Genomic DNA, 23827 nt, shown 5'->3' on the forward strand with positions numbered 1-23827 from the left:
AAAAACAAACCAAACAATAGCTAAGAAGCCACAGGTCAAGATTACTTAACAAGAAAACCAAGCGCACTCTCATTGTTTTGAAATACAATCTGGAGGCAATGAAAGTCTTCCCCCTCACAGATGGATTTCCTGTGGTAGAGGAGGAGCAAGGAAGGTCAGTGACCTTGGGATCCACCATCATGGTAGTTCTAGGTGGATTCCCTATCTTTAGGGTAGTGTCCGATAATTACAGGTCTGAGGGTCAAATGCAACATTATAAATACCCATGGTGGGTGTTTATGGTAGCTGTCCCCATCCAGCAACATGGCCCGCGGTCACACTGGGCATCAATTCCACACAGCATCCTTCCATGAAACCTCTTTATTGGAACTGTCGTTCAGGACTCTGGAAACTATCTGTGGTGTTGGGCAGGGGCCAGCACTCAGAGCATGGATCTTAATCGTTTTTTGTGCTAGGGACCCTCGGACAGTCTGGTAAAGCCAAACTTCTAAAAACGGTTTATACATGTAAATGCTGAAAATAACACATACAGGATTACAAAAGGAAAGTAGTTACATTGAAATCCAGTTATCAACACATTTAAAAGTACACTAGAGTAACATATGTGCTTTATTTATTTATTTATTTTTTTTGGGTAGAGACCAAGTCTCACTTGATCGCCCTCGGTAGAGTGCCATGACATCACACGGCTCACAGCAACCTCCAGCTTTTGCGCTTAAGTGATTCTCTTGTCTCAGCCTCCCGAGTAGCTGGGACTACAGGCGCCCGCCACAACACCCAGCTATTTTTCTGTTGCAGTTTGGCCGAGGCCGGGTTTGAACCCACTACCCTCGGTATATGGGGCCAGCGCCCTACTCACTGAGCTACAGGCGCCACCCCATATGTGCTTTATTAACGCATTAAAGAGCAAGACCATGCAGAAGGATTTTTTGTTTTTTTTTTTTGTTCTTGCAGGGGTTCTGTCTGGGGAAGGATGGGTGGTTATTCTGCTTTATTTTATGTGAGCTCAAATAATAAACTCCTACAGGGAAAGGCCAGTACCTTTTCCATCATTTAATCATCAAAGCAACATGCAGTCTGGTTGCCCACCGGGGGCTCCCATTCGAATCCTCTCCACACTATTAGCCCAGTTCTGAAAGGGTCTGACTTCCCCTCGCTTCTCCCATCACCCAGAACTGGGCCTAGCACGCAAGATTTGTAGGACCATAGTCTGCAAAGTAGTGTGTAGACACAAAAGTCTATCTTAAGATGCACAGAGCCAAACAGTTCTAACGGAATTCATTTCCAAACTTTCAACTTCCATATGTTCTCTTTCTTAAAAGTTCATCAGCCCGAGAAGGCTCATCACACCTGCTCCTTTTTCATCCTGTCATTAACAAAGGTGGCCCCTCTCCCATCTGGAAGGCTACCAGGCAGCACCGCCCCAGGGGCACTAAGAAAGGGACAACTGATCACACTCTATTGGTGCCAACTCAGTGCCTAACTGTGGTCAAGATGAGAAACCTGTATCAGGTTCTTTCTTATTCTCCACTTTCAACAAAATTGAAGGCGGTCTTGCTGGAAGTGTCATCTGATTACTGAAAATCCTGTCTGATGGCAAATTATAACTTTGGCATCATTATGAAGGAATTCAGATAAGTGAGTGATACTATAACAAGATTACCATTCACATCAATAAGGTTTCTAGGCCCTACACATCACAAAGTTTCTGGGCCCTTACATCTATAAATAAATGAGTAAGAATAAAACTGACAGAGGACATGACCTCATTATAACTAATGTAATATTCATCCAAGAACTAATATGTTTTAAAAAACCCATCCAACTGATTTTTAATAAATATTAAGTAAAAAGTAAGATTATATCAACATTTGTAACATTTTATGTTGTTTTGACCAGTTGTGCACAATAATTATTCCAATAACATAATCTCAAAGAATTTTCTTCTAGCACTTGGAATTTTATTAAAATAGATAATATGTACCCACAGTTGGATAGATGATATTTCTTGTTTCAGTGAAGTATGAAAGGGCAACCTGACATTAGGCTTTCCAGTACAAAATGCAGTACTTAGAATAAAGTCCCTAGGAAAGTAGAATAGAAATATAAATTAAAGGAGGAAATAAGATAAGATAAAACATTTGCTTTAAAAAAAAGCTCATTCACGTAGTTTAAAACTAGACACGATAATGGTATAAACCAGTGGTATTTCTTTTTTTTTTTTAATTTTTTTTCACTGTGGTATTTCAAATCTACTGGATATATTTAAAAGAGTGATGGGACAGTTTTATTTTCAAATGTCAATATTTATAATGTTAGAAATTACATCCTTATGATGAAAAAAATTACATGTCAATTTAAACTTGGGAAAGGGTATATGGCTTTGGGCAAAATCCTTTCAAGGGCTTTATGGGAGAAAATTTTTTTAACTTTGCATCTATTAAAAGAAGGCAGGGAAATTCTCTGGAGTACCAAAGCATGCTTCCAAATCTCAACTAGATTTATTAGACTCTAGTTTTACCATAGAACCACATCAGGGTCACTAAAAACAGTTTCTAAAACCAAGACAGACTGCACTAAGGAAGACGCTGCACTGTGGCACTATTGTCCCACCAAGGGACAGGCTGTCCTTCACGTGAATTCCAGAGCTAACAATGGAGCTGCTCTGTTCAAGGAGAGCAAAGAGCTGAGTCCTCAGTGTGCCCCTTGAAGTCCCCAGCACCCTCTGTCCTATCACCCCAGCCTCAACCCTGCCATACTCAACCATGCCCAAGTGCTTGGATATAAACACCATGTTAAAACAGATTTTGAAGCTTCATTTCAGCTAAGGGGAGACTGTGCCATGTTAAGCTGTGTCTGCAAGGGATGCAGGAAAGAAGGGGCAGGTGGCATTTGTGCTGCCGATCAGCTGTCCCAGCTCTAAATCTGAAGCAGGCCCAGCCCCGCTATTCTCTGAACATGTCCTGTGCCCTAATCTCTGCATCTCCTTACAAGATATTTTCTTTTTTGTAGAGACAGAGTCTCACTGTACAGCCCTCGGGTAGAGTGCCGTGGCATCACACGGCTCACAGCAACCTCTAACTCCTGGGCTTACACGATTCTCTTGCCTCAGCCTCCCGAGTAGCTGGGACTACAGGCGCCCGCCACAACGCCCGGCTATTTTTTGGTTGCAGTTTGGCCGGGGCTGGGTTTGAACCTGCCACCCTCGGCATATGGGCCCGGCGCCCTACTCACTGAGCCACAGGCGCCGCCCTACAAGATATTTTCATTGTCTGGATTTTTGAATACTCTACTCACCATCACTGTGACCCTGAGCAAATTTACTTATTATCTCATGCCTATGTTTCATCCTCCTCCTCCGTGTCTCCATCTTTCTGTGCACCCCACCATGGAACCATTAGAATATCACCTCCTTGAGGCAGGGAGGGCCATCTGGGGCCATCGGGGAAGCCTCTGCAGGGGACAGGCATTTGCTGCTGCTGCTGCTGCTGCTGCTGCACAGTGGGAGGAGAGCAGTGAGCAAATGAGCCAAGCTGCAGCTGTATTTACAGGGGCTCCTCACGCTGGCATCACCGCCTGAGCTCCTCCTCCCGTCAGATCAGTGGCACTAGATTCTCACAGAAGCGTGAATCCTGCTGTGAACGCACATGGGGATCTAGGTCACAACTCCGCATGAGAACCTAATGCCTGATGATGAGGTGGGCATGTAATGTGCTCGAACCCTCCCAAACTAGCCCTACCCTGCCCCAGACCCCTGGGAAACTGTCTTCCATGAAACTGAGGTGGGCATGTAATGTGCTTGAACCATCCCAAACTAGCCCCTACCCTGCCCCAGACCCCTGGAAAACTGTCTTCCATGAAACTGGTCACTGGTGCCAGAAAGGTTGGGGACCACTGTGATAAAGGTTTCTTCAATAACATTTCTTATTATCAGAACCTGGGCCTTTTAGAGCTTAAAAAAGCCTAATTATTTAATTAACATTGTGATTTGTTTGTTTTTAGAGAGACAGAGTCTCACTTTATTGCCTTCGGTAGAGTACCATGACGTCACAGCTCACAGCAATCTCTAGCTCTTGGGTTTAGGTGATTCTCTTGCCTTAACCTCCCGAGTAGCTGGGACTACAGGCGCCAGCCACAACGCCCAGCTATTTTTGTTGTTGTTGTTGTTGTTGTTGTTGCAGTTTGGCCAGGGCTGGGTTTGAACCCTCCACTCTCGGCATATGGGGCCGGCGCACTACCCAGTGATCCACAGGTGCTGCCCGACACTGTGATTTGTTAATCAATGACTTGCCCAATGTACAGCAACTGGTCTGTTGAAGCACAGACTCCACCAGAAATCATGTTTACTAACAGTTACATCTTTTCAGCATAAATGCTCCAAAGAAAATTAACTGTATTTCCACTGGGTAGATTTTCCACAAAGAGAGGAAGAGTTACCTGAGAAAAGCAGAAGTGAGGGCAAGGGTAGAAAGGGAAAAAAAGCAGAGGCGGTGCCAGAGTTCCTTGGTTTGAAATATATCATAGACAGACAACAGGACACTCATCTGCAAACATTCACATAGGAAACGCGTCTCCCTCCCTCTGGGGTAATCTGAGGACAGCCCTGAGACCCTACCTAGCCTTACAGCCTTCCCCAAGGCCTGCAGAAGACCAGGGCTACTGGGATTGGCAAGACCTGCCCAATACAAAAAGATGGCTAATGGGGAGAAAACAGGAAATGAATCACCCACACATCAAGCTCCTTCATGTCTTTGGTTTGTTTATTTTAGGTCCTTTGGCCTGTTGGATAAAACATACTACACTGAGAAAGTATCAAAGAACATGAAAGCACAGTGACATTTAAAGGGCACTCCATCGGCTAGACAGAGCCTCATTTTGGGTTAGGTCCCAGCTTCTCTCCACCCTTGCTCTCCTGGCCACAGGGAATATTCACCTATAGCCACCACAGATTATCAGCAAAGATTTTAACAAGAACCAGACTCCTCAGATTGTCTGAGCTCATGAGTTTGAGGCCAGCCTGAGCGAGAGCGAGACCCCATCTCTAAAAATAGCCAGGCGTTGTGTTAGATACCTGCAATCCCAGCTACTTGGGAGGCTGAGGCCAGAGAATCGCTTGAGCCCAAGAATCTGAGGTTGCTGTGAGCTGTGACACCACAGTACTCTACCCAGGGTGACAAAGTGAGATTCTGTCTCAAAACAAACAAACAAACAAACAAACCAAAAAACAACCCAACAAACAACAACAAACCAGACTCCTCTCTTCAAATCTTTTCCCAATCCAAAAATCATGAAAAAACTTTAGAGAATCTTTTTGGCATTTAAAAGTATTCTATTGTCATGTCCTGTATATGAAGACTGTGTAAACTGCTCTGTCAAAGACAACTACATGACTTGATTTCCACAGGAGAGTTCCCATCTCTCAGCCAAATTCAGTCTGTTCTAAACTCTTAAAAGTTCTTAAGTCCTAATGACATTTATCTGGTCCTGACAATTAACAGTTTATAGGCAATTGAGATACAACCCCAAGATCATCAGACAGGATCAAGTAATGTGAATATTACTAGGAAACACAGACCACTCTTGCCTGACTTGAAGCACACCTGTATGGCCGGCAGCCTCGTTCAGAAGGCAGCAGTAACAAGGAGTGAGAAGCGGCTTCCACACCAAGAAGGCAGCTCTGCGCTACGCAGTCTCTTCCTTATTCAGAGTTTCAGTGCAGCAAAACCCTCTTCTTCACACTATCTACCTGAATTCACCACAAGTTAGTCTGATGTGTCCCCCCATCAGAATGCAAACTATGGGAACCCTATGTCCACTGTTGTTTCCATCCCTAGAGTTTTGACAATGTCTCGTACATGTACACACCTAATGCTGGTTGAGCAATGAGGAAACATGGCAAGAATACATTCTGAGTTAATACTCAACTCTGCAATCTTAATTTTACACATCAACAGCACAGTTCCCTCCTTCCAACCCTTCTCCTGCTACTCCTGTCTCAATCCAGATTAAATCTACTTCTGACCAGGGATACCCACCCTAGCAAGCCCCAACTGGCACCTCATTATACCCTGTCCCCTAGAGACCTACTGTCCTCTCATGCACTGTTCTCCAAATGCCCTCATACCCCAGGTCCCCTGCCTCAGCTTCTGCACATTTTGATCCACACAGCATCCCTTTCGACTCCTCAGTTACAAGGCAGGAAGCTGAGTTCTGCAGCAATCCTGTCTCACCACCTCCTCAGACACAGCCATGTGGGTTCCCTCATCACCCAATGGCCAAGCCCGCCTCCTGGTTCAGGGCCTCTGCACCTCGCTAACAGTCCCTCCTCCATTCTACCTTTTGCCATCACTCTCAGGAACATGAAAAGGCTTGCCCATAGCCTTTCTAATACTGTCTGCACCCACCATTCCTGGTGCTCTTTATTCTGACTTAGTCATCCCGTGGTAGCCACGCCTAAGATAGGAAACTAGAGATTGTCTCTATTTATTATGGCACAGCCACGTGTCCCACAAAAGCCTTTCTTCTTGACTGTGACCTCCAGCCCCCTATCTCCCCCACTCCCTTGGTACTGGTTTCTCAAGTCATCTATGCAGCTGTCATTGTTGCTTAGCTGGCCTGGGCTGGATTCAAACCCACCAGCCTCAGTGCGTGTGGCTGGTGCCGCAACCACTGTGCTAAGGGTGCCACGCCTAACTTCACATTTTTATTAATAGTATGACCAACCTCGCTGCCCTCAAACATGAAATCCAAACATTATTTCAAAACAAATAAATAAAGTTTGCTTACTTTTTTTTTCTTTTTGAGACAGAGTCTCATTCTGTCACCCTGGGAAGAGAACGAAGTGGCATCATAGCTCACAGCAACCTCAAACTCCTGGACTCAAGCGATCCTCCTACCTCAGCCTCCCAAGAAGCTGGTACTACAGATAATAATGTTTTTTTAACTTTGTTTTCCAAAAACGAAGGCAAACAGAAAAAATGTCATTCAAATAATAAAAGAACTAACAACGATGGGAACAGACCACTCTACCAGAGGAAGAAGTGGACAGCAGATAAAGAGGTTTCACAAGCATCGGCAGAGCCCTTCTCAGAACAGGGATGGAAACGCAACAGAATTAAATTCAGTATAAAATGAAAATAAAGTCCTTCCTTTAACAGCTCTGAGTCTTCCTTCCCTCCAACTTTAGATTTGCCTTTAAAAAGTTATACACAAAGAATGAGAGCTTGAGCTCATGAGTTCTTTATGTACAACTTTTAAAGGCAAATCTAAAGTTGGTTATCCAGAAACTGACAAAACTGGTTTTCAACTTTAAGAATCCACCACCCTTTTGTAAAAAGACTGAGGCTCAGAAGAGTGCACCGTACTCTCTGAGGAGGCTCAGGTGCCTGGGATGAGGGTCAGCCAGGGGAGTAACGTGATGTGCATCTCAGAGTGTGGCCTAACAGCAAGATAAATGTTAAGTGGATCCTTGGAATGTCTGGCAGAGATTTTAAAAAAAGAGAAAGAGAAAGAAGGAGAATGTGAGCTGGTTATGAAGTCAGAGAGTTTAAGAAGGGAGACAGACTACCAAGGTCAGGATGCTCTGGGGTCAAAACTTGCAAAGTAACTACGAAGCTGACGACGAAGTTGAGCTGTCTCAAAGGATCTGAAAGTAACGTTCTAAATTTTGTTATTGCTAAAGGATTAGAGACATTCATCTCCATGGACTGGACTGAGTGGGAGGATCCCCAACCCATAGTCCATCCTACTCTTTAAGCTGCATTAGGAATTTGGAACAGCTTTGCCTGATGAGATCCAAGAAGAGGCGCCGTGGGCCAGAAGCCCAGTGCTGTCTATAAGCAAAGCTCTTGTATCTTTTAGATTAATGCTAGATGGGTGTGCGGTCCAGGTCAACTGGTTCCCTAAACCTATGCTTATCAAGACCTTGTTAAATTCATTTTTTAAAATTCCCTTTGGATAATCAAGCTTACTTAGCTCAGTTACCCTAATTAATTAAAGGCCCTAGATGGAAAAAGAAAATGTCTAATATTTATGCTAAATGTATCTGCTTGGAAAGCAGCTTATTAGTGAGTGTGTGACACTACCACAGATTTTAATATTAAACGGTGGCTCCCAGAGAAGACTCAGAGCTGTTAGGAGGACAAGGAACAGAAGTAACAGAGCACAGCCACTGGTGACAGGTCATCCTTCCCTCCCACTCTGACAGAGCCAGCAATACTCATTAACATGCAACTCTACAGCCTAGCAGAGCTGGTTTTATTACTATGCTGCTGGGAAAGATCTGTCTCAAAAATATGTATCTATTTTGTCACCCTTGGTAGAGTGCCATGGCATCACAGCAACCTCAAACTCTTGGGCTCAAGTGACTTTCTCACCTCAGCCTCTCGAGTAGCTGGGATTACAGGCACCCACCACAACATCCAGCTACTTTTAAAGATGTGGTCTCACTCTTGCTCAGGCTGGTCAAACTCCTAAGCTCAAGCAATCCACCACCTGCCTTGGCCTCCCAGAGTGCTAGGATTACAGGCGTGAGCTACCTCACCTGGCCTAGAAAAATAAATTTATAATCAAAACTTACAAATCAGCTGCAAAGGGATCTGAAAAACTTTTAGTAATAAAAGGACACATGGGCTCACGTATGTGTGTTTTAAAATTTCTTTTCTGAGACAGTGTCTCACTCTGTCACCTAGGTAGAGTGTCTTGGCATCATCATAGCTCATAGCAACCTCAGTCTGTTATGCTCAAGTGATTCTCTTGCCTCAGGCTCCCAAGTAACTGGGACTACAGGCATCCACCACAATACCCAGCTAGTTTTTAAATTTTTGTTGTAGTAGAGATGGGGTCTCGTTCTTACTCTGGCTGGTGTTGAACTCATATGAGCTCAAGCAATCTACCTGCCTTGGCCTCCCACAGTGCTAGGATTACAGGTGTGAGCCACTGTCCTCAGCCTTGTTTTCAAATTCCTTTAACAGGAATGACTCCATCAGCTTGCAATAAAACATCTAGCTCATTTTTTTAACCTGGACAGTAAAAGGATGGGGTAGGCAAGAGGCCCAGGCCAGCACTTAGTCTAGATACACCTGCCAACCATGAGTTACTGACTACAAAGATTTTTCCCTTCTTTGTTCCTTCTCCTTTGCTTATCATTTCTTAGATTAAAAATCTATGGCCCAAGAAATGAGGTGGGAAGGCTCTACCTTCTGAACTCACAGAGCTGGCTGCCAGCTGAGGACAGACACCCAGGCCATCTGACTCTGGGGTTGGTCTCCTCTCTACAAACCATAAGGCCTTTTCTAGTTGTGTCACACAAACCACCCAACAGGAAATCCTCCAGATGGGAGAGAGAAGAGCATGACTCATCCTCATCCTCCCCCACCGTGAAACCCATTCCCTCAGACAGCAGAGCCAGGAGGCACACTGGACAATGGTGACCAAGCTGCAGCTCAGGGTGTTTCTGGGCCTTCTCCCATCTTCAGAACAGCAATCTGTCTAGTGTCCTTGGGAGCATGATTCCTGAACAGTTGAGAAAATGATCCAGATTGTCAGAGTATATAATTGAAAAAAGAAGACTCAAGATACACACTTTCAATACTGGCTATGGTACCCGGGGACTTCCCAGCCCTCAGGCAGCATGGGGGTCATTCCAGTCCATTCCCCTACTTTGTTCTTACTTGCAACTTTCCCTGTTTATAGTTCTTTGGTATATTTATTTGATAGTCTTCGTTTCCCTACTGCTGAGATTAACTACATGGGTTAAGTCCTTTCCAAGGGAAGGAAACATTCTAAAAGTGACAGAACAGGGGAACACACTAGAGGTTTCCAGTAACCTTGAGAGAAGAGATCTATAACCCAGGTATCACAATCACAAAAGACTGCCCAAGAGAAACACATCAGCCAAAAGTCACTAGGGAGGGGTGTGTTAATCCTTCCTTCTCTCCCCATCATTCATTCTCTAAGAGCGGAACATCTCAACCTCATGTATCACCAGAAAGTATCAAAGAATAGTTGGCAAAGAATGAGCTTTTTCATCAGAATCTAAAAAATAAACCACAGACAACTGGAAGGGGTTAGCTGCACCTTCCAAAGGAAACTACTGAGAGAAAAAAACCAGGGAAGTAACCAGTGAATTCTGCTAGAGCTTAGAGTACACCCTTGCTCTACGCTAGCAAAGAACCGGCTTCCCTAGATGCTGGCAACGTAGGAGCTCAGTCAATTGAACCACTCGCTGAAGTGATTTGAGGTTTCTCTTCTATTCAAGCCTATCCCAAGGTGTTTTCTGATTATCAACCCTGCTCCAGATGCTGAGCTAGTTTCTGGGGATACAAAAAGAATTAAACTACATGTCTCTGCCCTCAAGACTTCCCAGCCTTGTGTGGAGGCAGCCAAATGAACATGGCATCACAACCCAGGGGGTTAGTTCCCCACACACAGGTACTCAAATCCCCAGGAGAGCCCTGAGGACTGGATGAATTCTAGGCCTTCATCAGGAATGGGTCACTGCTCGTTCTGAAGGACCTCATGAACATCTACACTCTCACGGAAACAAGAGTGTTGGGTAAAGAATAACAAAAGTAGGGCAGTGCCTGTGGCTCAAGGAGTAGGACGCCGGCCCCATATACTGGAGGTGGTGGGTTCAAACCCGGCCCCAGCAAAAAACTGCAAAAAGAAAAATAAATAAAAATGTGAAAATGTCATATAAAAGAATTCTGTAAAAAAAAATAACAAAAATACCAGAGAATATTCACTTTGGCCTAGCACTCTAACTACTGCACTGGACATTAATCCTCTCTTCATTAAGAGTTAAAAAAAAACAAAACAGAGTAATCACCGGGACAGACAAATGCCAACTGACGCAGGAGCTGGCCTCCTTTCTCAAACAGCAACGCTGGAGGCTTCTTCCCTGAGCTGAACCTCAAAGACAAGGTATTCGGCCCAAGAAAATAAGATTTATTTCTGAAAACACTTTCTCTTTCTATGTGGTATAAATCAGAGTACAACATCGATAGTCTTAAGTTGTTCACAAGGCTTCACTTCCTGAATTTAAATTTGTTAGAAAATGTCTAATGACGCGACTAACTACCGCTCCAAGGCTGAGGTAAAGTAGGCAGCCTTTTCTTTCTAGGCATTTTTCTTGCTGCCTACTTGGGAAAAACAGCTTTTCCAATAAATGTGGAATTCGCAGTAAACATGTAGTAAACATTGTCTAAACTGGTTACAAATCCAAACTGCTTCAATCTTGACCCAATGAGCTGCTGCAGAAGGCAGAGGAAGGCATGACTCAGAACCCTGTAACTAAAACCATAAAGACGCAGTGATGGAAAGCATTCTGCAAGGAGGCACAGAACAGCCCTTACCACGTCCTCATTAATCCGGTAACGGTAACTGTGAGGTACAATCAGGTGTGAATGCCCTGGTCTAAGACCGCCAGGCCTTCTGACCTCACCTCCTCCTCCTCTCCATTTTTGCTGTTCCTTCAACGCAATACCAGGCAACCTTACACCTTAAGGCCTTTGCACACACTGTTCCCGGCCCCAGGACACTCTTCCCTTATATATTTGCAAGGCCAGCTTCCTCAATTGTTTTAGTTTTTTTACTCAATAGTGACCTTCTGAGGCTACCTTAGGTAAAAGTCCAAACTGACTATCCCATATTTCATGCCACTTTCCTATGTTTTTTAATTTCTTTAGCACTTAGCTTTAGACACTGCACACGTCACCTAGGGACTGTGTTGTAATCTCTCTTCCTCACACAACACTGGCTCCTGGAGGGCAGGGATCTTTTGTTTTGCTCACTACTGTATCACCAGCACATCAAATAGTGCCTGGCAGTGTCAATGATCTATCAATATTTGTGGAATGAAAAAATACTAATCTAAAATCAGACCTGAATGTATAGCCTAGTAAACACGAAGGAATCATCCTATCTTCATGTTCACACTGGGCCAAGAATCACAGAAAGCTGGTCCGCTTGCTACCTGCCAAACTGACACAAAACTAAAGGAGAGCAGGGCCAGAGAAGTTGGATGTGGGTCTTCACACTAAGTTGGTGAGGCCAATTTCATGGAATGTCTCTTTCTCCGTGTGACCACCAAACATATTCTGCCTCCTAATTCCACAATACTTTGCTTTATAAACGTGTAACACATTTGAATTCATCCATATAAAGATACTGTAGAAAAACATCCTTTTTTTTTGACACCTTGGGTAGAGTGCTGTGGCCTCATAGCTCACGGCAACCTCAAACTCCTGGGCTCACGGGATTCACTTACCTTGGCCCCCCAGAGCGTTGGGAATACAGGCATGAGCCACTACACCTGGCCCTTAGAAAAATATCTTAAAGTAAGTTCTAAAACATCAGGTCTAAGTGTAAGTTAGCAGCACGCAGGGTGTTAAGAGAAGGAGGATAACTAATAAAATCCTACTGGGTAAGTTAAAAAAAAATAGGCTGGCACCCTAGTGAATGTGGCCATTAGGGGCTACTTCTACCTAAAAAAGACTTAAGGGTTGTAGGTTTTTTGGGGGGTGGGGGTGGGGGGGTGTTGTTTTGGTTCTCTTAAGAGACAGAGGCTGACTCTGTCACCTAGGCTAACGTACAGTGGCACAATCATAGCTCATTTCAACTTCAAACTCCTGGCCTCAAGCGATTTTCTTGGCTTGGCCTTCTAAGTAGCTGCGAATACAGGTACATGCCACCCATCACACCTAGCTAATACTAAAATATTTTGTAGAGACAGAAGTCTGAGCTCCAGGCCTCAAGGGATCCTCTTGGTTTGGCCTTCCAAAATATTAGGATTACCGGTGTGAACCGAGCCACCACACCTGGCGCTTGTCATTTTTTTGGAAAGATCTGTCAGCTGGAGTGCAGTGGTGCAACACAGCTCACTGCAGCTTCAAACTCCGGCCTCAAGTGATCGATCCTCCCATCTCAGCCTCCCAAGTAGCTGGGACTACAGATGTGAGCTACCACATGCAGCATGACTTTAGATTTTAAGACAAGAAGTATGCCAGGAGAGGGGAGCTTTAAATGAGTTCCTTCCTCTCCTGCTAGGGTTCCCACTGTTTACCTCCTGTTTCCTTCCCCCACCTCTCAAGTCCAGTCCCCAATCTAATGTGTCTCACCTGTGAAAAGGTAAGGCTCCAATGTCACTATGCATAGAATGTTCCAAGCATACACATTAAAATTGACTCTAGTTCTGTTGCTAAGAAACTGCAGAAGAAAAAAGGTTTTCCATCCTCTTCATTTATACAATAACCACTCTGTCTACAGGAGAATAAATGCAATCTCTCAAGTCCCCTAGTGTTTTGTTCTCATTTTTTTTAATGAACAGAGAAAGATGATCATGTGTAGCCGAAAGTGCATGCTATCTCCATTTTTTAACATGTCCTTGAAAATGAGATGGAAAACGTGGTTTCAATAACCCGCTGCTCTAGTATTTATTAATCTTTCAAGTTGAAGATTATTCCCCCCTTACTCTCCCCAAGCAAAAATGAAAAATGTCCCATAAAAACCAGTGGCAATGAATAATTTAGGGTACACTTGTATTCAGTGTGGGGTCTCCACCTCTCCGTTCGGGTCTGCGTAGCTCTACCACCTAAACACAGACACAGGTGCCCACACGGAGCCCTAAAGAAAAGCACAAGGCATTTGTTGGCTTTTTTAAAAACTGGGGCCAGGGATGAGGAACTTAAAAAACATACTGTTTAACAAAAATGAGAACAAGAATGATTTCGTTTAAAAAGAAAGAGAGTTAGGGTACATTAACTTTTTAGACTACAGCATGAAGCAGCAGCCTGGAAAGTCATCAGGCCACGTATGTGAAAGGCAAGGTCACGGTTGGATTTGTACATTTAACTCAGAGGCAACTTCTGAAGACATAAAATACTTAAGTAAATTTTTGAAATATCTTTTTTCTGCTAATGTTTGCCCTATCTAATGTACTAAAGGATATTTTTTATTTTATTTTTTGAGAAAGAGTCGTATTTCTGTGGCGTTAGGTAGAATACCATGGCATCACAGCTCATAGCAACCTCAAACTCTTGAGTTCAAGTGATCTCTTCCCTCAGCCTCTCTGTAGCTGGGACTAAAGGCACCTGCCACAATACCAGGCTAGATTTATTTATTTATTTATTTTTGAGACAGAGCCTCACTTTGTCACGCTCCATAGAGTGCCATGGCGTGATAACTCAGAGCAACCTGAAACTCTTGGGCTCAAGCGATACTCTTGCCTCAGCCTCCCAAATAGCTGGGGCTACAGGCACTCACCATGACACCCACTTAGTTTTTCTATTTTCAGTAGAGATGGGGTCTTGCTCTTGCTCAGGCTGGGCTTGAACTCCTGAGCTCAAATGCTCCACTTGCCTCGGCCTCACAGAGTGCTAGGATTACAGGTGTAAGCCATCAGGCCTGGCCCTACTAAGGAATTTTAAAAGTACATTTCTCTTTACGGTTTGTTAAATAGTAGAAACTTTCTGCAAACTAATTGATAGAATTGATTGCCTTACACTAACTTTTCTGCACATGTAATTGATTTTTAATTCACTGTGTCATTTCTGAAAAGACTTGACAATAAACTATTGACTTCTTTAAACAAGGGTTTGGTTCAAAGGGTGATAGTTTAACCATAGGAAAAATAGTCCTATTTTATTTATACTTAAAACATTAGGCAAATTTCACTTGAATCTATATTTTTCATTTCTAACATCAAGGACTGGTTTTTACGATGGATTATAAAAGGATGGATTATAAAAGGATGCACAACATGGGGCGGTGCCTGTGCTCAGTGGGTACGGCACAGGCCCCATATACCGAGAGTGGTGGGTTCGAACCTGGCTCTGGCCAAATTGCAATAAAAAAAAGCTGGGCATTGTGGCAGGCACCTGTAGTCCCAGCTACTCATGTTGGGAGGCTGAGGCAAGAGAATCGCCTAACCCCAGGAGTTGGAGGTTGTTGTGAGCTGTGATGCCACGGCACTCTCAAAAATAAAAACATGGAATAATATGTATAATATATACATGTAAGTAACAGTAATATATCTACATTTATATTTTTCTTATTCCCTTATCTATGAATTTAGTTGTTCGTAAGAAACCGCTTTCAATTTAGTTTAAAGTTGGAATAAGGGTACTTAGTAGAGAGAAAATCTACTCTGATCCAATTTAAAATTTACTAGGTACCTATATTTGACGCACTAAATAAACCATGTTTATATTTCAGGTTAATGGCAAAAATTCCAAGTCAACTGTGAAATTATTTGTATTTTTTAGAAAGTAAGAATTTCAATGTTATGACTCAACTTACATGCAAATCTGTGCACACAGACGAATTGAAAATGACATAAAACCACGTATGTACAAAGACAGGAGCAAGAAACCATTAAGCGAACTGTGAGATGAAGTGTTAGTGGTGAAGTCTTAAACCCCCTTTAATGTTTTTATAATTTTGTTCTAAGAACAGAAAAAATGTGCATAAAATTCTAAGAAGAAGTGACCGGTTCATGCTAGAGGACCTACAGGTTCTCCTACCACCAGCATTTCCTGAATGACCGCATAACATGGCCAACAACTCTCGAAATTCTACCATTCCTAAATATAATTAAGTCTTCTCCTATATTGCTGATGTATAATTTTAAAACAAAACACCACGCCTGATGCTAACTGCAGGCCCTGGAGCCCCTCTCCCTCCATCACCACCCCCCCCACCCCCGTGCCGGCTTTCACCTGCACAGCCTCCTGCTGCTATAGGACCTGAATTTGGATTTTGCTGTGAATTCCATTTTCTTCAGCTGCCACACAAACAGTAAATAAAATTCATTGTATTTTTGCCCCACTAAGCAGCTCTGTCTTCTGGCACACCCGGATGCCTCGCTTGAAAAAAGTGAACAATGAAAACAATGTTTTTTCCAGCAGACATTCCAAAAAGGGCATAACAAAGGCAGGGAAGATGCTGCTGGAAAGACACCCAGCCAAGCCCTGTGCGAGCTCTGAGCTCTGCCTGAGTGACGCGCTGACCAGCTGCCTGGGTGCACGGGATTACAAATTTAGAAGATTACTTCACCATTTTTCATGTCGATATTTAAAGAAGGATTTTCATTTCTACTTATGATAAACTGAGCTTTACACTGAAGGAAGGTTTAGATGTTTTAAAATTTATGAACTTATAAATAGATCCATATACATGGCAAATTATGGTTTATCACCACCATGGATTAAATCTTTGGATAAAAATTTCAGAACCTAATTGTATGAAGGTTGTTTACCTCACTGTACTATGTATTACATCAAATGTGGTATAAAATATTTAATGGGGGACATATTTCAAGATAAAAGCTACCATTACCCAAGATAAAATGGAAACACCTTGAGGTGATACCACCTGTAATAAAAACTTCCTTCACCTTGTGCAACACCTAGATTTTTGCTGAAAGCTAATTCAACATGAAAATAATTTCAAAAACCAAATATAGCCAAGTGGATAGGAAGCAAAGGGTGAAATGCACAGCTCAGGGGAGCACCCAATCTTACAACCTTGCCAAGTCAGGCCGAACTCTACGAGGAAAATGCAGGCCCAGAATTTTAAAAAGAATTCAATTAGCTTCCCCAGTATTTCCATAATCAACAGCTGAATGCTAATTAAGAGCACAGCACCAGCAGCAACTGAGTCCCAGTGCAATAAGCAGCCACACGGCAGCAGCGCACACGCCTTCCGCTCACAGGCGCAGATGAGCAGAAGCCGCTGGCCCAGGCCCGGGCGGGCGACTTCATCTGTCTCCATTAGGTGCAGTGCATCCGGGGGCCTTGGTGCTACGTGTGAATGTATTCATCATGTTTAATCAAAAACCTAATAATTTACGGTTTCAGTTTGGGTTTTTTTTTTCTTTCAAGTTCTAATCTGTATTTCCTCTTCTTACTAGTCCTAAATTCTACTGATTTAGATGACTTCCTCATACTTGTACTTTCAGCACAATGTGCGTGAATGTGGTTCCCCATCAGTACAACCCTCACAGGCAGCAGCCAGCCGCTACATGGGCTCTCTCTCTGCCCACACCATAGTATTTAATAAGCTTCATGAATTGACGTAGCATTTCTTCCAAAACGCTTCTCTGATCTGACCCAGTTTATTCGGCCTGAAAGACACACCATGAGCTAACTACCAAGGTGTTTCTCACAGTCACTCCAGGAAAGCAGAATTCATTTGCAGGATCTGGTATAGAATTTGACAGAAATTGGTGTCAATTTGGCTTCAGTTCAAGATTTAAAGTATCTCAGCCCCAAAGCAACTTCAATTAAAAAGAACACAGCTAAACACACACAAACTATAAGAACGATGACTCCGAGTACTGCGAGGCGAAACCTAAGGTCTAAGACAGCGGTTCTCAACCTTCCTAACGCCGTGGCCCTTTAATACAGGTTGAGAACCATTGGTCTAAGATCTCCAGAATTAGGGATTACCTCCAGGCTTGGGAAAAAGAGGTTGGGTGATAGGATGAGGATGATGATGATGGTGGTGATGATGAAGAACTTGGGAGCTCTTTCCAAAAATAAAACTTTTAAGGACAGCTTGGGATATATGTAGAAGCTTTTCTCTTTGATGCTATAATTATTAATTACTGTAACTTTCTAAATGCTGGATAATTATAGTGAATTTTTAAAAAACAATAACCTTGAACAAAGTTACAATGTTTAAGCTCCTCCTACGGAGAAACATTATCCTTATCATTAATAGTTCTCATCCTCAGTAAGTTTAGAAACTAGGAGGGAAGTCAACTCAGAAATACAGACTTTGATGGACAAAAAGCTGGCAGTTGCAGCACAGAAGTTAGCACCAGGCAGCAAAGGATTAACTGCCAACAAATGATGCGTACAGGAGAAGGAGCAACCAAGGGTGGGGCGGGACGGGGGTGGGCAGAGGACCTGAGCCTCGCCTCACAAGATGGGCGGGTGTGACAGAGGCTAGTTTCCTCACAGAGCAGTGGGCCTGCTGGGGTCACGAGGGGTATGGGCCCAGCCTGTCCACTGACTAGGGCACTCATGTCCTGAGGTGCTCACTCCACTGACCCTCTCATAGGGGCAGCTGTTTCCTAATACTAATACAAATACACAGAGAAAGAACTACTAAAGGCAAAAGAGTTTAAAAATAACTAGAATGTTCCAATAGAAAACGGGGGGGGGGGAGGGGAAGACATAGGGAGGCAGGCCCATGTGCTTATTTTAGCTGGAACACATTTGTTTTGCTTATTCTTGGGATTCCTAAAGTGAGAAAATGTAGTAAATTCAACAGGAGGGGTTGACATGAACACAGCTAACGCCAGGCCAAGGTGAAGAGGGAACTGCCTTGTTGCCACATAAATCTATTCCAAGATGTGATTTGGATACATTCATCAAAAGCTTTCTTCAACTTCTCAATTACTCAATCACTCCCTCTTATTCACTGTTGAGGTTTTAGAAAATGAAGCTTTGCTTCCTACAAATAAGGAACCATTTGATCCCTAGGCTCTGCAAGAGCTGGATGACTGCCAAAATATTTCTCAAAACAAGAAGCAAACATGATAAAAATGAGCCCAAACTGACATGGATTTATGCAGTAAAGGATTATTTTCCCATACTCAAAATGTTCACCACTCTGGAGTCATGCTTTGGTTTTCAAAATACAGCTAAGCTCTTTCTGATGGGTAAGACCCCTCCCATCTCACTGCTAAAACCCCCTGAGCAGCTGCAGAGGGGACACAGTCCACGTCTTCCTATTATAAGCAAGTGCTGTAGGAAAAGGAAATTAGCTTTCTTTAAGCAGGAATATTTGTATGTTTTTGAAATTCCAGAGGGAATGAAAGGTCATAGGAGCAAGATAGGAGGGGAGGGAGGAGAGGAGCTGGGGGAAGGAGGAGGAAGGGGGCCGTGGGGAACACTGAGAAGAGACAGAGAGGTGGGGGAGGAGACAGAGGGAGAGGCTCAAGAACTGGAAGAGAGGGAGATGCAGAAGCCACTGTCACGGTGCACACGCGCTGACCAGGACCTGGACACCGAGCCCTGCTGGGCCGGAAGACGGGCTGACGGCCACACCGCGCACACTTGCTCCATCGTTTCCATCTCCTGACGTCCTTCCATAAAAGCTCTTTCTAGAATTTAAAACTCTTCATCAAATCTCTTATCTCCTGGCCGGGCACAGTGGCTCCTGCCTGTAATCCCTGCACTCTGAGGCTGAGGTGGGTGGATCACCTGAGCTCAGGAGTTTGAGATCAGCCTGAGCCTGAGCCAGAGCCAGACTCCACCTCTAATAGCAGGAGAAAAACTAGCTGGTGTTGTGGCGGGTGCCTGTAGTCCCAGTGACTTGGGAAGCTGAGGCAAGAGGATCACTGGAGCCCAACAGTGTGAGGTTGCTGTGAGCTGTGACACCATGGCTCTCTACCAGGGCGAGAGTGAGACTCAAATCTCAAAAAAAAAAAACTCCCATCTCCCCACAAAAATAAGTTTCTAGGGAAAAACAATGTCAACATAATGTCTCAAAACAACTGAATTTATCATTATTATTATTTTGGTTATCTGAACACTAAAATATGTTTAAGATGTTTCCACCTCTTTACTAAATCATGTAAGATTTTAATTTTTTTTTAATTTAAAACAGCTACACTAACCTCATCATCATTAAGTCTGATACAATCTGCAGTCCTGAGGGACTGTTGACCGTGCTCTATTACCAAACCCTCAACGGCCCTATTACCAAACCCTCAACGGCCCTTTCAGTTCACCTCTGCTGCCTCCCAGCTCTGTTCTCACCTGCAACCAGAGCCATGCCAGGGGCAAAGTCACTGCTCTACCTTCAATGTACGTCTCAGATCACATCACTCTCGCCACCATGCTGCTGACATGCCACTCAGTTGCCAGCCCAGCCTGGACTCTCACAGAAGCACTGAGAGGCCACTTGACAGCCAGTCCCTCCTCTGCTCAGAAGCTACTTGTGCGGAACAAACTGCAAGGCCCTGCCCACGAGTCTAGGCCATACCTAATTCTGCTCCTTCTGGGACTCGCCCTCCTCCCGCACAACTACACCTGGCTCTCCCACTGCTCCCCTCCTGCCATGCTGCAGATGAATTCCTGCCTGTTTCTTAAACATGGAAGGCATGGTCCTACCTTTGGGCCCAGAAGGGATATCCCAAAAGGGATATCAGAGAAAGGCTCTCCTCCTCACTTAGCTAAGGTCTCACCTAAACATCACACACCAGGACCTTCCTGATCCTCCTTATATAAGACGGTGCCCCCACCCAGATGAATCCCCATCCTCATCACCCTGCTCCCTTACTCCACAGCGCTCTACTACTACCTGACACCGTGATTCATGAAGGGTTCCCCTCAAAACATACAACTCGTAAAGGCTCCTGACACAGCACATCTAGCACAGAACTGGGCACATAATGAGCATGCGGTCAACACTGCTGATAAATGAAAGACAGCAGATCAGGAAAGCACATACAATTTCTAAACACTCTTTTTCAAACACAGATGAGAAGCCTGTGATCACTATGTGTCTGTATGCCAGCCTTCACCTAAATTTCATTCCACTTGAAGGGCAAATGTCAAGTGGTCACATTTACATTGGAAACTGTATTCGAGAAAGCACAGAAATCTGTGAAGTCTTTTATAGCAATACCTTTTACATGTCACAAGATGGGGATGTGGCTTCATGAGAACCATCTGCTGGTAGGAACCTGTGGGTTTGCAGGTCTGTGTCTGTGGGCACATTTCTCTCTCCCACATCCTTCAATGGGCCACAAAAATAGAATCAATACGTATAACCCACTGTATTTATGTAATCAAGTCTATGCTTCTTGCTTTTAATTAATGTCCATCAGTAGGTGAGGGGTCCTACAGTCACGACCCTACTCTAGGCTATGTGTCAGCTGGTTTTAACATGCTTACATCTTTTAATAGGGAGGTACCACAAGCTAGATTACACTAAAAATTAACTCAGATTAACTTTTTTTTTAAGGATTAACTATCGATTTCTCCTATCTTTCCATGAAATTTGGGCAAATCTTTCCCATCATCTATGGAATCTAACCTTTCTAGAACCATTCTATACAATGATGAGGCTTCAAGAAAGGCTCTGTCCTTTTGACAGATGCCATGGACAGTCCCCCTGCGTCTCTGAATCTTCTGAGAGCTCCCTTCCCTGAGTAGCAGGGAGGTCACACGTTGAGAAGCAAATGCCCCAATGACCCAGAACACAAGGCAAATGCAGGATCACGCTCACCACTTCGTCCTCAGTCCAGCACTTCTCAATCAGCTTAGGCACGGGCTTCTTCACCAGACGCTGCAGGGCTTTGCCAGCATCATAACCACTTTCGTGTAGCTAAAACAACAACAATCTTAGTTAGTTACTGAACCAAATAACACAACTGGAAACAAATTAATAAAGGCAAGGCCTGCATTTACATTCTCTCACAGACATACCAAGAAAGGGACACAAGGACTCAATCATGCAGACTCATGATAATTTTTCCAACCATCCCCTAAGTCCTAGCTATTCTGGGAGATGGAGACAAGTAAGGAAGAGAACATTTTGGCAATTACGGGAATCAGATTAAGAACAACAGGTCGGGTGTGGTGGCTCGTGCCTGTAATCCAAGCACTCTGGGACAGTGAGACAGGAGAATCCCTTGAACCCAGGAGTCCGAGGTTGCTGTGAGCCAGGCTGATGGCACAACACTCTAGCCTAGGTGACAGAGTGAGACTCTGTTTCCAAAAAGAAAAAAGGATTAGGAACAACAAAGCACATCTGAGCATTTGGCCTGACAGAGCGCTCAGCATATTCAATGCACTTGTCTTAATAATACTGTGATGCAAGTATTCTCTCATTAAATCTTACGGGGTAAGACCTGCTGTCACCCTATTTATAGATGAGGAAACTGAGGCACAGGAAGATTAACTGAAGGTGCCCATCACACCGAGCTGACAGGCTGCCCACTCTTAACCCCCTCTCTCCAGAGCTGCCTAAAGGCACACTAGATTATGTTCTTTCCTTCTCATATTTCTTAAATTTTCCAGATACAGTACTTTCACTAAAAAACCTTTGACGTGCCTAATCTGTAAGGGCTTTGTAAAGAGAATAATCCTATTAATAGTATGCCAATTTTCAGTGTATATGAATGAAGATTCTGGTTTACACACATTCCCAGTAGGACCCAACTTTTCTCACCCTGAATCTTTTCAAGCCAGAGCACTGCCTGAAGACTCCTTCCTCCCTTGCCAAAACACTCCTGCCGTGGATTCTATGACCACAAACCCTTCTCCTAGTTTCTGAGTCCCAAACTGCAGACATAGAGAAGTGACAGGTAAAAAGATAATCTTATTCTATTTTCCCAAACTGTGACTGTCACTCAAAATTCTCACTGGAAATCTGCCTTTCCCTTACACAGTTAAGTCTTCTGACACAAAAACTGATTTTGGTTAAGACTTCTATCTGCAGTGTCTAACGCAGTCCATAGCATAATGTGATACTCTAAAAACATTTGCTAAATTAAAAAGGAATAAACAAGTAGATGCCTTCAGCTATTGTCCCTGGGTAGACTTAATCCAAGTCTAGATCTCAGTTTATTCAGCCTGGTGCCCAGTCTGTTGCAGGAACGTCATCAGACCGTGGGGTGCGGCAGTGAGCAGCACAGCACAGGGACTGCTGCCCTGCGAGGGGACAAGATCATCTTTTCTCCCACACGTCGATACTGTGTCTGGACAATCTCCCAGCATCTGCTGGGTAACCAAGACAAGGAAAGCACAAACCCTATGAAGTCACAGCTCCGACTTCCCAGAAACTCACAGACGGGTGGGGACATGTTATGGGAATACAACGCGTAGAAGCTGACAAGATAAAGCAGGTTGCCAGTTGCCTGGGTCTCGGCAAAGAGCTCTGGAATCACAGGATTCCTCTAACAGAAAGCCAGTGAGAAGGACACACGGACACGGATGCCTCCCCAGACACTGCTACAGGCCAGGCTGGGAACATAGTAAATGGCAATAAAAACCGGAAACAGACAAGTAAATGTGTGCTGGAAACGTCCACAAAGCAAGTCTTTCTTCTAACCATTTAACTACTCTTGAAAGGGATATCACAAATATCCATTTTCATTGCTCTTTCAGCAAAACAGAAAATATTAAAAATCTAAATTTCCAGAGCATTCTCACTGTTCAATTTATTTTAAATCAAGACTGGGAATTCCAGGCTGTATGTCAGCTGTGATAATAAGTCACCTGTCTTATTGATAAAACAAAATGAAACATCCACTGCAATGATCAATGTTGGATCTTGCCTTAGAGTGGTGTTACAGTAAATAAATACTAACACATACATTCATCATTAGACTATTTTAAAAAATAAAATGCTGCAATAATTTGCAACTGTTTGAAAACTGTCCTATCTAGCATTTTTTTCAGAAATATAAAAGGATTTAAAGTAAAGTTAGATTTTCAAGGTTTGCCTTCTAACAAGTAGATATCTGCCAAGTTCTACAATATAAAGATGATTTATAATGACAGCTTACCATGGATTAAAACTGAATAAAAGGGAAAAAAATGCATGCCTATACAATTTCAAAAGCACACATTTGGCCATAATCTGAAATCAAATAAAGTTGATCAAATCACAAATTTCTAATAAAAATCTCTTGGCAAAATTAGTATTTTATGAGGTAAATATAGTGTGTAGGGTAATTAATTATAAGGGAAGTGTGAAAAACTATGGAATTTGGAATCAGGATGCCTGAAGCAAGCTACTCACTGTTGTCGTGCCTCGGTTTCTACATCTTTAATAATGGGAACAATCATAACATCGACCTCTTCAG

At 43.5% G+C, this 23827-nt stretch overlaps 1 protein-coding gene across 7 annotated transcripts in view; it reads right to left on the minus strand.

The window, feature by feature from the left end:
* Positions 1 to 23827, minus strand: part of RERE (arginine-glutamic acid dipeptide repeats) — a 413923-nt gene that overhangs the window by 79221 nt on the left and 310875 nt on the right. For all 7 annotated transcript variants that reach the window (XM_053575354.1, XM_053575356.1, XM_053575353.1 and 4 more), the window contains one exon: positions 21244 to 21342. In XM_053575354.1, coding sequence (XP_053431329.1) covers positions 21244 to 21342 — 99 coding nt within the window. The remainder of the gene's footprint in view (positions 1 to 21243; positions 21343 to 23827) is intronic.

The sequence above is a fragment of the Nycticebus coucang genome, chromosome 22 (genome assembly GCF_027406575.1).
Source record: "Nycticebus coucang isolate mNycCou1 chromosome 22, mNycCou1.pri, whole genome shotgun sequence".
Lineage (NCBI taxonomy): Eukaryota > Metazoa > Chordata > Mammalia > Primates > Lorisidae > Nycticebus > Nycticebus coucang.